The sequence below is a fragment of the Bemisia tabaci genome, chromosome 8 (assembly GCF_918797505.1).
Source record: "Bemisia tabaci chromosome 8, PGI_BMITA_v3".
Classification (NCBI taxonomy): Eukaryota; Metazoa; Arthropoda; class Insecta; order Hemiptera; family Aleyrodidae; genus Bemisia; species Bemisia tabaci.
Genome location: NC_092800.1, coordinates 29,763,163 through 29,775,666, shown reverse-complemented (window position 1 = coordinate 29,775,666; position 12,504 = coordinate 29,763,163). Strand labels below are relative to the sequence as shown.

The 12,504-nt window shown below is 39.5% G+C and overlaps 1 protein-coding gene across 5 annotated transcripts in view; it reads right to left on the bottom strand.

Moving 5' to 3' along the window:
• Positions 1–8,251: 8,251 nt before the first annotated feature.
• Positions 8,252–12,504, bottom strand: part of LOC109033933 (facilitated trehalose transporter Tret1-2 homolog) — a 95,269-nt gene continuing 91,016 nt past the window's right edge. For all 5 annotated transcript variants that reach the window (XM_019046791.2, XM_019046794.2, XM_019046795.2 and 2 more), the window contains exons 7-8: positions 11,178–11,493; positions 8,252–9,397 (exon numbers count right to left, since the gene is read on the bottom strand). In XM_019046791.2, the coding sequence (XP_018902336.2) occupies positions 9,123–9,397; positions 11,178–11,493 (591 nt within the window). In that variant the 3' untranslated portion in view covers positions 8,252–9,122. The remainder of the gene's footprint in view (positions 9,398–11,177; positions 11,494–12,504) is intronic.

Below are 12,504 nucleotides of genomic sequence, written 5' to 3'. Positions count from 1 at the left end.
AACTCGAAAAAAAAAAAGGTTTTTCGACCTCGAGCCGTTACCTATCTATATTCTATCGCTACCCCAGCATAGTCCAGGGTACGTAGAATCCGAAAAGCGGATGGGCGTAATAACGACCTATACGCCTATAGGCTGTTCTTGGTGCGGTGTCCTCAATTGTAATCTTCCGTCACATTTCTAAGGCGCAATGATACAACTATTTGAACTCTCCGGAATGCGTGAGGTATCACGCCGCATTTGAAGGCGTTTTCAAATCAGCCAAGTTCCGATACCCGGATTATCGTTTTGAATAGTTCATATTCTATTGTCTTATTCCGTACCACTTGTTTATTTTTAATCCTCGTGTAAAAACCACCCATTTGCTAAATACAATTCTAGCTGGAGCACACTTAAGCTATGCATTCATGACTGCAAAAATGTCACAGGAAATCGACAAGCCCAGCGTGCATGAAGGCTATTTCAATTGTAATCTTCCGTCAGATTCCTAAGGCGCAATGATACAACTATTTGAACTCTCCGGAATGCGTGCGGTATCACGCCGCATTTGAAGGCGTTTTCAAATCAGCCAAGTTCCGATTCCCGGATAATCGTTTTGAATAGTTCATATTCTTTTGTTTTATTCCGTACCACTTGTTTCTTTTTAATCCTCGTATAATAACCACCCATTTGCTAAATACAATTCTAGCTAGAGCGCACTTCAGCAGGACGTATTTATGCGAAAAGGCGCTAAAACGCCATTTCCAAACTTTTCAGTAAAGCAAGTTTGACTAAAACCATTGGCGTTTCCGTACTAATGGACCGATTTTGGTTTACTTTAGCTTGTTTGAAAGCTGAAGAGTTCCTTCATTTACACACGTTGCCAAAATTACGAAAAAATGCATATTAAGCGAGATATAGGGGATTTTGCACGTAAGTCCATTTGATTTAATGCGCTAACCCGGATTCCGAATTAAATCAAAAGGAGCTATCTCCACTCGATCGACGCGCGCGCGGCAGAGCTTGGTGTAAACTTGGTGAAACTTGGTATCGGGGGGTATTTTTGGACGGGAAACTCGAATTCCGGGTCAAATTTTTAAAATTCAGAAATCCAAGATGGCGGATGTGGCTGAAAATGCTATATCCTTTTTAAACAAACGCACTGCACGTCTAGAATGGCCGCCAATAAACCTGCGTAACGCGCACGGACCGGGTTGTGTAGGCCGGAGGGGGTGGGAGCCCAAATATACCTACCTAACCTCAATCTGCATTCCCGCTGCATCTTGCGAATGTGGATTAGATGTGAAAATTTCCACGTTTGTAAACTTTAAATATATGGCACTCTACGTTCACAATACACCGCCTCGTCGAGGTGCGTGGTTTACCTAGCAGCGTCGGATCGTGAATTCCCTTCATGTGCTGATTACCTATGTTAAAATTTTCGTATCTAAATAAAAACAGTTTCTGTTGTCATTTTTAGCCCCTAATACCGAACTTCACACAAACGATTCAGGCATTGAGCTATTGTTGAAGGCCACATCCGCCATATTGGATTTTAAAATTTTAACAATGAGGTTATTCAGTAATTTTTAACTTTTGCATTTTTTTGGAGGATTCAGTACGCACAGTTCGCTGGAATTTTCTCCGATTTTTTGAAACATTATAAACCCACGGAAAACAAGTTAGAAGTTGCGATTCTGAGCTCCCATTTAAACTCGCGTCTCCGAGGAAGTCAAAATGGAGCCTGACGAACCCCTAGGTGACGGTCACGCTTTTGACCACGTAATCCTTCCAGCGCGCTCTTAATACTCATGAATTTCTAAATACTGTTCCGATTCCAATAAAGTACCTAACAGTGATTTCAATGAAAATTAAGTGATTCCGATGGGTTTGTTAATTTGTTCGCTCGTTAAAAGCCCGTTATCCATGTCAGTGCACACTGACATCGATCGAGCCAGAGGGAACGCACGGTCGATATGTGACCGTCACTCAGGGGATCTACCAGACGACATCTGGGATTTTTCGGCGATGCGCGTTTAAATAGGAGATAACATTTTAGGCCACATCCGCCATCTTGAATTTATGAATTTTTAAAATTTGACCCAAAATTCGAGTTTCCCGTCCGAAAATACCCCCTGATGCCAAGTTTCACCAAGATCGGCTGGACAGGAGCCGAGATAGCATTTTAGGCCATGTCCGCCATCTTGGATTTCTGAATTTTCAAAATTTAACCATCCAACAAGCTTAAATAGTCGCATCAAGTCCCCGTCACCGCCGACCAACGCGTTTGTCGATCGAATCAAATACAGGTATTATGCGTAGGAAGTCAAAACGCCTTCAATTTTTTGAACGCAATACGGACATCCGTCGAGGTTGTATAGTTGTATCAAGGCGCCGTGGCAAGCGCGTCCCATTGTTTATCGTTACAGACGAATACAAGTTGGGAGCGGCCAGTCATAATGCCTTCAATTGTATACATACATATTTTCGGGCAAAATGAGAGACGACGTCTCTCCATTTGCGACGTAGATAGATTTAGAGGACAATGGGAAAATGAAGCAATCCTGTTGGTGGAAGCGCGCAGGTGGTTGCGATGGACAAAAGAGACAAGTAACGAACGGGAACCTACGTGGAAACTTATAGTTAGTCCATCATTTTCCTTCTTAGTCTATAACAATCATCCGTTTCATTCAATGGGATTGCTTCATTTTTCCTATGTCTCGTTGTCTATCGCTTTGTCTACAAATTTCAATAATCAGTCTGTAGGTAGAGCTATCCGATTTATTCTTACGTTTCAGGTATGAAAGCCGCAAATTCCGAGTTTTTGGTAATAAAGACAAACTGAAGCGGGCTGATTATTGAAATTGATAAACAAAGCTATAAACAAAGAAGACAACAGGAAAATGAGTCGTTTATATGAGTGGAAGCGGGTGGTTATAATGGAGAAATGAAGTGAGTAATAGACTAATCAACGGCAATTCACGAGGGATCGTATAGTCAGTTCATCATTTTCTCCCTTGGTCTACAACAATCACCCATTTCAACCAATTGGATCGCTCAATTTTCTCTATGTATTCTTTGTCTATCGCTTTGTCTATCGATTTCAATAATCAGCCCGCTGACCTGCGAAGTTACTCATCTATATTACCAATTAAACTTGTCCAGGTAGCTTTGTTACTCGCATAGGTTCAAGTATGTCCACCTATGCGAGTAGCAGAATTAGTGTCATTATGTACATCTCTGGAGACTTAAACGCCGGGAGTAAGAATGTAAGCGACAATTTCAAAATTGCGATGATTACTTCAGACTAAAATTGATGACTTTAAGCCAAAAACTTGTGGCGATTTTTGGAAATTGTTAAGAATTTACAGCTCATAGTGACGTTTCGTTAAAATATTCCACAGAGAATGAAATATTTTTACTCTTTGACAGCCACTCAAAAGTTCAATTGTTTTCCGAGATTTTTGGTGAGGGTTCCTTTTAAAGACAGATACCTACCAATTTTCGATAGTTTCGAAGGTGCCAAGATAGCACTATGAGCCACTTCCGCCATCTTGGAGTTTTGAAATTCAAAACTTTGACTGAAAATTCGACCTCTACGTGAAAGACATCCACAGCCACCAAGTCTCACAAAAATGAATCAAGCAGGCTCCGAGACAGCATTTTAGGCCGCATCCACTATCCTGGATTTTCGAATGATGAAAATTTGAGTTGGAGTTCAAGTTTTCCGTCAAAAGATGCCACCTGGTACCGAGTTTCAAGAAAGGTCCTGGAGTGTATTGACGGCGGCAGTCGTGATCTTCTGCCATCAAGTCGAGGCGATACGCTTGAAGGCGCTCTGAGCAACTATTCCACCTCGGAAGTATTGCACAGTATCAGACGAAATTGAAGGCGCACTAACGTAGGCAAATTGATCGGTAGCGTTTATCGTACGATCTGCGACTCCTGTTCGTTCGATTTCTTTAAAACTCGGTGCCAGGTGGCATTTTTTGACGGAAAACCTGACTTTCAACTCAAATTTTCATTATACAAAAATTCAAGATGGTGGATGTGATCTAAAATGCTACCTCGCACCTGTTTGGTTCATTTTTGTGAGACTTGGTGGCAATGGATGTTTTTCACATGAGGTCGAATTTCCATTCAAAATTTTAAAATTCAAAAGTCGGAGATGGCGGATGTGGCTGAGAATGCTATCTTCGTGCCTTCGAAATTATTCGACTTTGCAAACGAGGTATCTATCTTTTTAAAGTTCAGTTTCAAATCGATGAACTCTCAGCTAACTTAAACCTCGATGTCGCCTCGCTCTTCAACGGTTATGAAAAAAATCTGTTTGTTTTGTTTGTTTGTTTGTTTTTTTTTCAAATTATTCATGTATTTATTTTTTATTCCATTTCCAACAGGAGTCGCATATCGCACGATCTATAGGACTCTACGGATGCCAGTGAATTTACTTACGTTAGTGCGCCTTCAATTCCGTCTGATACTGTGCAATACTTCCGAGGTGGTATAGTTGCTCAGAGTGCCTTCAAGAGTATTGCCTCGACTTGATGGCGGAAGATCACGATTGCCGTTGAGATTACACCCTAACGCGTGCGCAGTTACACATTTTCTCATCACCAAAAGTGAGATAAAAAACGTCCATACCTCAATTTGCGACGTTGCAAACTTTTTCACTGCCTATTTTGAATGAGTAAACAAATATGAACACTTTAAAATCTGTCGTGGTTTTTCCGAGATAAGACAAAATACATTATTTGAATATGTGCCGCTATTGAACTGATTATTATCAGTTCGTGCTATCTTGGCACCTTCGAAACTATCGAAAATTGGTAGGTATCTGTCTTTAAAAGGAACCCTCACCAAAAATCTCGGAAAACAATTGAACTTTTGAGTGGCTGTCAAAGAGTAAAAATATTTCATTCTCTATGAAATATTTTAACGAAACGTCACTATGAGCTGTAAATTCTTAACAATTTCCAAAAATCGCCACAAGTTTTTGGCTGTTTTACCATACGCTGGTTATGAATGAAATGATACTAAAAAACTCAAAATTTAAAGGCTCAGTAAAAATGAGAAATAGAAATGCTTTATTTTTTCCCATTAGTTGTTGACATTCCACGTACGTGAACAGAAGAGAAACCTTATAAAGTAAATGAATTTAGCACCAAATTGGTAAGCACTTCAAATAAAAAATAAAAACCACTTCAGATCATCGCAAGACAAAATCTGAAAATAGCTCCTTTATTTGTATATTAAACTTAATGTCACAGAATAAATAAATAAATTTAATTAAGTAAAAAATAATTATCTATTTACATTCTTTTTTAAAGAATCATTTACAAAACTATACTTAGAAACTAACCCATTTGAGAGTACGAATCCAATAATGGATGCGAGGTAAAAATTAGACTCTGGAAGGTGCTTGGTTAAAAACACACGGACTTTTGTGTAATTCAACTGCAGGCAATATAAATGGTAAAAAATACAAAATTGAAAATAACAGTAAGAGTTGGATGGCTTTTAATCGCTGGTCTATTTTCATTGGAAGGCCGGAAAAATATATTTTCTTGATTACTGCCTCAAATGGGAAAATTTAAGAAAATAAATGCACTTTATTCACATACAAATACAACATCGCTCTAGCTCAGAGGAGCACAAAAATATATTTTTTTCATCAAACGATGAACGATGAAACGACAGAAACTGACAACGCTCGTGGTAAAAAAAAAAAAAAAAAAAAAAAAAAAAAAAAAAAAAAAAAAAAAAAAAAAAAAAACTTTGGAACACCGAGAAAAAAATGCAATCAGCGTCTAAACGAAAGACGTTTCTATCATTGTCTTTGAGAAATAATATACGACTCGTACTCGAGAACTGGGGAGGGAGGGGGTATGGAGGGGGGGGGGGGGGTTGTGTAGAAAGTGAAGTATGATTGAAGGGAAAGTAGTCAATTCTGCAATGTCACCCAATTCTTTCCTCGAGATTTTTACCCTCAGACATGATTCCAAATGCGGATCTCTGTTTCATACGATTCTTCCCACAATCATTATCTTTATTTTAAAAAAATGTCGAGAACCTAGATGCATTTTATTTAGTGCATCGCTATTATCTCATCTTTTGAGAGGTCTGAACTCGTGCATGCTTAGCTGATCTGTGTGGAAAATTGCGATCTGTGTGTCTATCTCTACGTCAATATTAATAAATGGATTAGGAAAACACGTATTTGAATACGGGTTTGAATGGCACCTATAATCGTTGTTGATTATCTTTGAAGTGGTGCTCGAATAAGTCGTTCTGTTCGTATTCTTCCATTTTGAGGCAGATTCTCTCTTATTTTCTTATTGGTGCCCAGGCATTGAAATGTTTCTCAAGTGTCAACTTGAACGAGAACAAGCAGTTATAGGAGCATAGGCTCGATAAATTGACAGCTATCTGCGAAGTTTATCACTGTTCCAATAGTTGCTCACTCAGTGTGACAGAGTATCGAGAGAGAAAAGGGTAAAAATGGAGATAACTTACCTGCGGATAAAATTGGTTAAGCGCAGAACGTAGAATATTATCGAGGGGTTTTTCGGGGAAAATTCAGATAGCTAAACTTCTTTGTTTTCTTCCACGCTTTATCATCTAACATTTTTAACCCATACTATCAAATATAACACATTCATGTTTTTTGGATGACAATTGCTTAGGTACGCAATGAGCCTTTCTTTCGTTTATTTATTGATTTTTTTTTTTTTTTACTAAGTAAGAAAAATATGGAATGATGAAAGTATGAAGATTATGCTGACATCTTAATGACGCCTTGGCTATAAAATTTTGTCCGTAACAAATGACGAAATGTTGAACAATGAGGTCTCAATTACTTTTTCGTCATATCATACAGTCAAATTTTAATGTTGATTATCTTAAAATCAATAATTTAACGATTCGATGATCGGAACCAGTTATCACACGGGGTTAAAAAATTTAATTTAAATATAAATTAAATTAACATTAATAAGTAAAAAATCATTTTGAAATAAACAATGCCATAGCACGGGATTACTTGCCACAGAGGGTATATGCGTAATAATCGGTTTGAATAATCACAGTCGAACGCCAGTAGGCAAATATAAATTCACCATATTTTAAGTTTTAATAAAATTTCTTATTTTTAGGTACATTACAGAACCTCAACTTTTTTTAATCAAAAATCCGTAAAAAAATCATATTTTCCTACTAAACCGTCCGCATAAAAATGTGATTATTTAAAGCATTAATCAATGAAAATAATAAATTTCGTTAATAAAAACTCATTGACGGATTTAGCTCAGGACTTGAATTTTGAGGTTTCATAAGGTCAGGATTTTGGCAAAAATGGGTTCACCCAAGGAATAATTTGATACAAAAATACAACTTAATACTACCAGAATGCACGATTGAAATTAGAATTTTCTGTTATTTTATCACCAGAACGTTGTCTCAACGTATGGACCTTATGCATAACATAGTGTGCTTGATATCAAACCATTAACTGACAGGTAAATAGTTTCAAAAGTGGGTTTACCGATTTAATTAAGCAAATTCCGTATGACATTTGCAAGAAGATATAAAATCTCGGGTGTGACCCTTTTTTATATTATTTATTTATTTATCTATTCTCCGTGGGAGATGCGTCCACTTTTGAAACTATAAATGTCTCCGATAAGTCAGTTGCGCTAGTCATCGAATTGCATTTTGAATACTGAAACTTGAATTCGAGGCATGATCTGTCCCGAACACCAAGTTTCTGTTTTCGCGCTGTCAAAGAAAATCTCTCCCAGGATAGTCCAGCGGGTAGCAGCAATCTCGAAATTGGAGAGGAAAATCATCAAGCACAAAGACAGCACAAAGGAAGCTCATCTGAAGTTTCACCTCGCACACATGAAGGGACGACACGACTGGTGGTTTTGCAAGAAATAAGGGGGTGCCAACTCCCTGAGGGGCATTGGAAGTATAAGGGACGGTGATGGTTAGTCGTAATAACAGAGCACGCTGTCAAGTAGGCTTCAGTGTGCGTATAGTACGGAAAAAGAAAGACAGGGGTTAGGTCCCAACTGGACATTTCCAATCAATTGTGGTAGTACCCTAATCAATTGTGACAGTACCCTAATCAATTGTTGTAGTGCCCTAATCAATTCTGCCGTGCTAAGGAAGAACGCCGTAAGAACTTCCGACAGTTGCCAAATTTCCCTTGATAAAACATGTAATTTGGATTTTGACAACATTCAGAAGTATTTTTCTTTGAAATTTTCAGATATTTTGGATTAAATCACGTAGAAAATTGTCTGAAAATTTCGGAAAATAACATTCGCAATTTTTCCAGGAAATTCGGTTTTTATAGGAGGAAACTTAGCAACGTCTGGCGGCTCATACGACGTTCTTCCTTAGCACGGCAGAATCGTGGTAGCATACCCCAATCAATTAGGTTACGAACCCAAATGTTTCGATACCACCCCAACTTCAGTTGTGATACTACCAGCATTAATCAGAAATGTCCATATCACCCAACGAACTGGGGTAGCAACACAATTTTCGGAGATAACCTCCAACACTTTTTTCCATTAGTACACTGAAAAAAAATTCTCGGCGTTTTTACCAAGGTCCGTTGGTACCTTTACCATCTCACTTTTTTTTACCAATTATTGGTAATTTTACCATGACAGACCGGTAAGCTTACCTAAAAACCGGTATTTTTACTGGTTTTTTTTTCAGGTAAGAATATCACTTTTATTGGTAATCAATTCCCGATAACTTTGCCATTTTATCTCGGTAATTCTACCACAGTCGATAGAAAATATTGGTGTTTTTACCGGGGTCCAGTAAAATTACCGAGAAAGTCGATAATTTTACCAAGATTTCTCGGTAAAATTACCAATTCCATAAACGGTAATTTTACCAAGAAAAAACTGGGATCCAATGGAACCCTGAATTCTTGGTAATTTGACCCTTTTCTTGGTAAATACACCGAGTTTTTTTTTTCAGTGGATTCTGCCATTAAAACACGATTCTACGACTAAGGCAACTGGAGCATTCAAAGGCGACCGGGAACTTGTTCTTCACAGGCGATGGCAACAAAATTATCATTATTATTTTCCATAAAAAATTCAAAGAACGAGGAGAGAGCGGCGCTAGTATTTGAGGTCCTTGGAGGGGTAGGCGCTGACGGTGGAGGCCTCGCTCTGGCTCTCGTTCTCGCCGGACAGCTCGCTTTGGATCTGCTCGAAGGACTTGCCCTTCGTCTCCGGCACGACGAAGAAGGTGAAGGCGATGGCCGTCACCAGCATGGCCGTGAAGAACCAGAAGGTGGAGTAGGAGCCGAACATCTCGGCTATCACCGAGAAGAACTTCGTCACCATGAACACGCACGCCCAGTTGAACAGACATGCGATCGATGAGGCAGTGCCTGGAAAAAGATAAAGGAAATAGTTAACTTTTGGAAATTCTCCGAGCAGTGGCGTGGCGTGAATTGCGATATATCGATTGATATGTAATTTAAACTTATGGTAAAGAATCGATTATTAAGGTGTTCGCTGCGAACACCCTGTTTATCGATCCTTTTTCATTGGTTTAAACGGCAGATCATTCGATATATCGCAAAGCACGCCACGCCACTGTCTCGGAGCCGCGATTCTTTTGACCATCAAAAGTCGTAAAATGACTTTCTTGGGGGAAAATGACCTTTAGTACTCTGCCGTGCTAAGGAAGAACGCCGTATGAACATTCGAGAGTTGCCAAATTTCCATCGATAAAATGTTTATTTTTGAAGGAAGTTATGAATATTTAGCCTCGAGAACTTCAGAATATTTAGATCAAAAGAACTAAATTCTCTGAATAATTGGAAGAAAAATATGCACCGATTTTCTAAAAAATTCGTGATTTACCAAAACAAATTTGACAACGCCTGAAGGTTCATACAGCGTTCTTCCTTAGCACGGCAGAGTACCTATCCCTATCTCTATGACAAAGCGTTACGAATTCGTAACAATGTTTTTATGGTTTTTAAAATTGAATCTTTTCTCTGTTGCATGATTTTGCAAATTGTCATTATTTTTTTTCCTTCTCCTGAATGACAGACTCCAAAAAATTTTAAATTTTGAAAAAAAAAATCGGTACCTTATGCTACCTGAGCAAACTAAAAAATAGAATAGTGTCCCTCAGAATGTGAGATCCAAAATTAATTCATGCCATAGGGGGGTGAATACACAAAATTGAGATATTAGCATGTAATGATTGGTCATTGTGGCAACTTCACGATTGGAGGTACGCACGCATTATCGGAATTCAGCGTCATTTTAAAGGCCCATTTCGGGCACCAACTGTGTTCTGTAAAATTATTTTTCCACTGAAAAACATGGCTCAGGTCTGACATCATGGAAGGACGCAAAAAATTACTAAAACGCTACAGCTCTGAAAGTCTAAATACAAGCTTTATGGGAGCTTCTTTCATTTCGGGATCAGAGGCCAGTTCTGAGTATCTAGGAGCCTTTGCTCTTTTGCCCTCGCTAACCTTTGAACCAGGACCGGGCAGCAAGAATGTCTCGTAATTACGAGGGCTCAGAGTTTGAGAGTTTTTAAAATATTTTATATATCCTGTCCCTATCAAAGATTGAAGATATTTTTCGTTCTCGCATGATCACTGTTCTCAAAGATACCTAAAATCGTAAAATTCTCACGTCCATAAGCTACTTACTGTAGTATATGATGTTTAGAGTAATTTGTCAATTCTGTTGTCTATCCTGTACAAACGCCACGTTGGATTCTTCCTCTATTTATATGGCACCTGTTAGTCAGGACTTGCGTACTTGCGTGTCTTTTTCGGAATAAAATATTGTTCCCCCGTCAACCGTGTTTTTAGTAGTTCGATAGAGTCACAGTCATCCGCGTTACCCTTATTTGGACCGAGTTTAACAGAAAGGAACCAAGCTACATCAGCTATTGCCAAGTTTAACCGGGCAATTAAATTTTTTACGAGAGAACGTTTGTTCGGATTTCTTTGAAAATTTTAAGAAATTTGCTTCGTACCATGGAGAATTTTCACTGAAATTTGCACGAAAATCTGCGCAACCGTTTTCATGTAAAAAATTAAATTGCCCAATTAAATTCGGCAATGGCTGATGTGCCTTGGTTCCTTTCTGTTTAACGCGGTCCGTATATATTCCACAACCCCGGTACGCGACACTCACCCTTGATTTGAGACGAGAAGATCTCGCCGACCAACATCCACGGGATGGGCCCGAAGCCGAGCGAGAAGGCGATGTTGAAGCCGCAGACGCAGGCGATGGGGAGCCAGCCGATGTTGGAGACGTCCATGTTGTGCTTGAGCATGTAGAAGTAGCCGCCGAGAACGCCGCAGCAGAGGGCCATCACCGTGCCCGACGTGAGGAGGAGCAGGCGCCGCCCGAGCTTGTCCACGATCACCGTCGCGATGTAGCAGGAGATCACCGAGACCACACCAGTCATGATCGTGCATAGGTCTGGCGGGATCGTGCTGCCGGCACTCTGCAAACCAAAAAAGTACACATTAAGACTTTGTTGAAACGTGTTGGGAAGTCGAAGATGACATCGTGTTCGTAGAGTACCTATATTGAGAGAGTGTGGCCACTGGGCCCCATGGAGAGGCTTAGGACCCAAAAATGGCGGTGCTTTGTTTTGGTTTTTGTGGATGGGAGGGGGGTCATTGCCAACTATTGACGGTTATCACCAACCGCACTTGCTGCCAACTTTACTACATCCAAGATAATTTTTCTCAAAAATTGCACACCATTAGCCTTAAAAATGTGTAAATAAGTCGCAATAGTGCATTTGGGTAAATTTCTCGTTACGATAAGCAAAGAAAACTACATTTTGAGTCATTTTGCATTACATTAATTTATAGCGTCCGCCATTTTTGGGTCCTAAGGGCTCCATTCAGCCTAAGATGGCTGAGCTAATCAGAGGTGGTAACACCAGTGGCCATACTCTCTCAATATAGGTACTCTACGTGTTCGACGTCATGACCAAACAGCTAGTCTGGTATAGAATACCTACATAGGGAGAGTATGGACAGCTCGAAATATGTAGCTCTTAGGGCCCAAAAGGGTAGGTAACCTTTGAAAACGAAAAATGTCTCTGTCAATCTTTAGACTCCAATATCAAACGAAAATTGACAAGAAAATTCATAAGTAAGCATTCTTCCGCAAAAATGAGTAAGTTCATGCAAAAACCAAGTTAAATGCGTGCTTTACCAACGACAGTTCCCAACAATTGTGATTATAAATCACTCTGGATAATTTGAATTCATAGATTGCCTACCCTTTTGCGGTCTAAGAGCTCCATCACCTACAACCTCAGAATTTTCGACATGTCCATACTCTCCCTGTATAGGTACTCTGGTACGGTCATGTTAATAGGATGACGGAAGAGAGGCTGTCGAAAAAGATGCTTGATTTGGTTCCTCCTGGGAGGAGACGAAGGTGGCGCTCAGTGAGAGTGTGGCGACACGGGGTTTTGAATGAGATGAGGGAGTGTCAA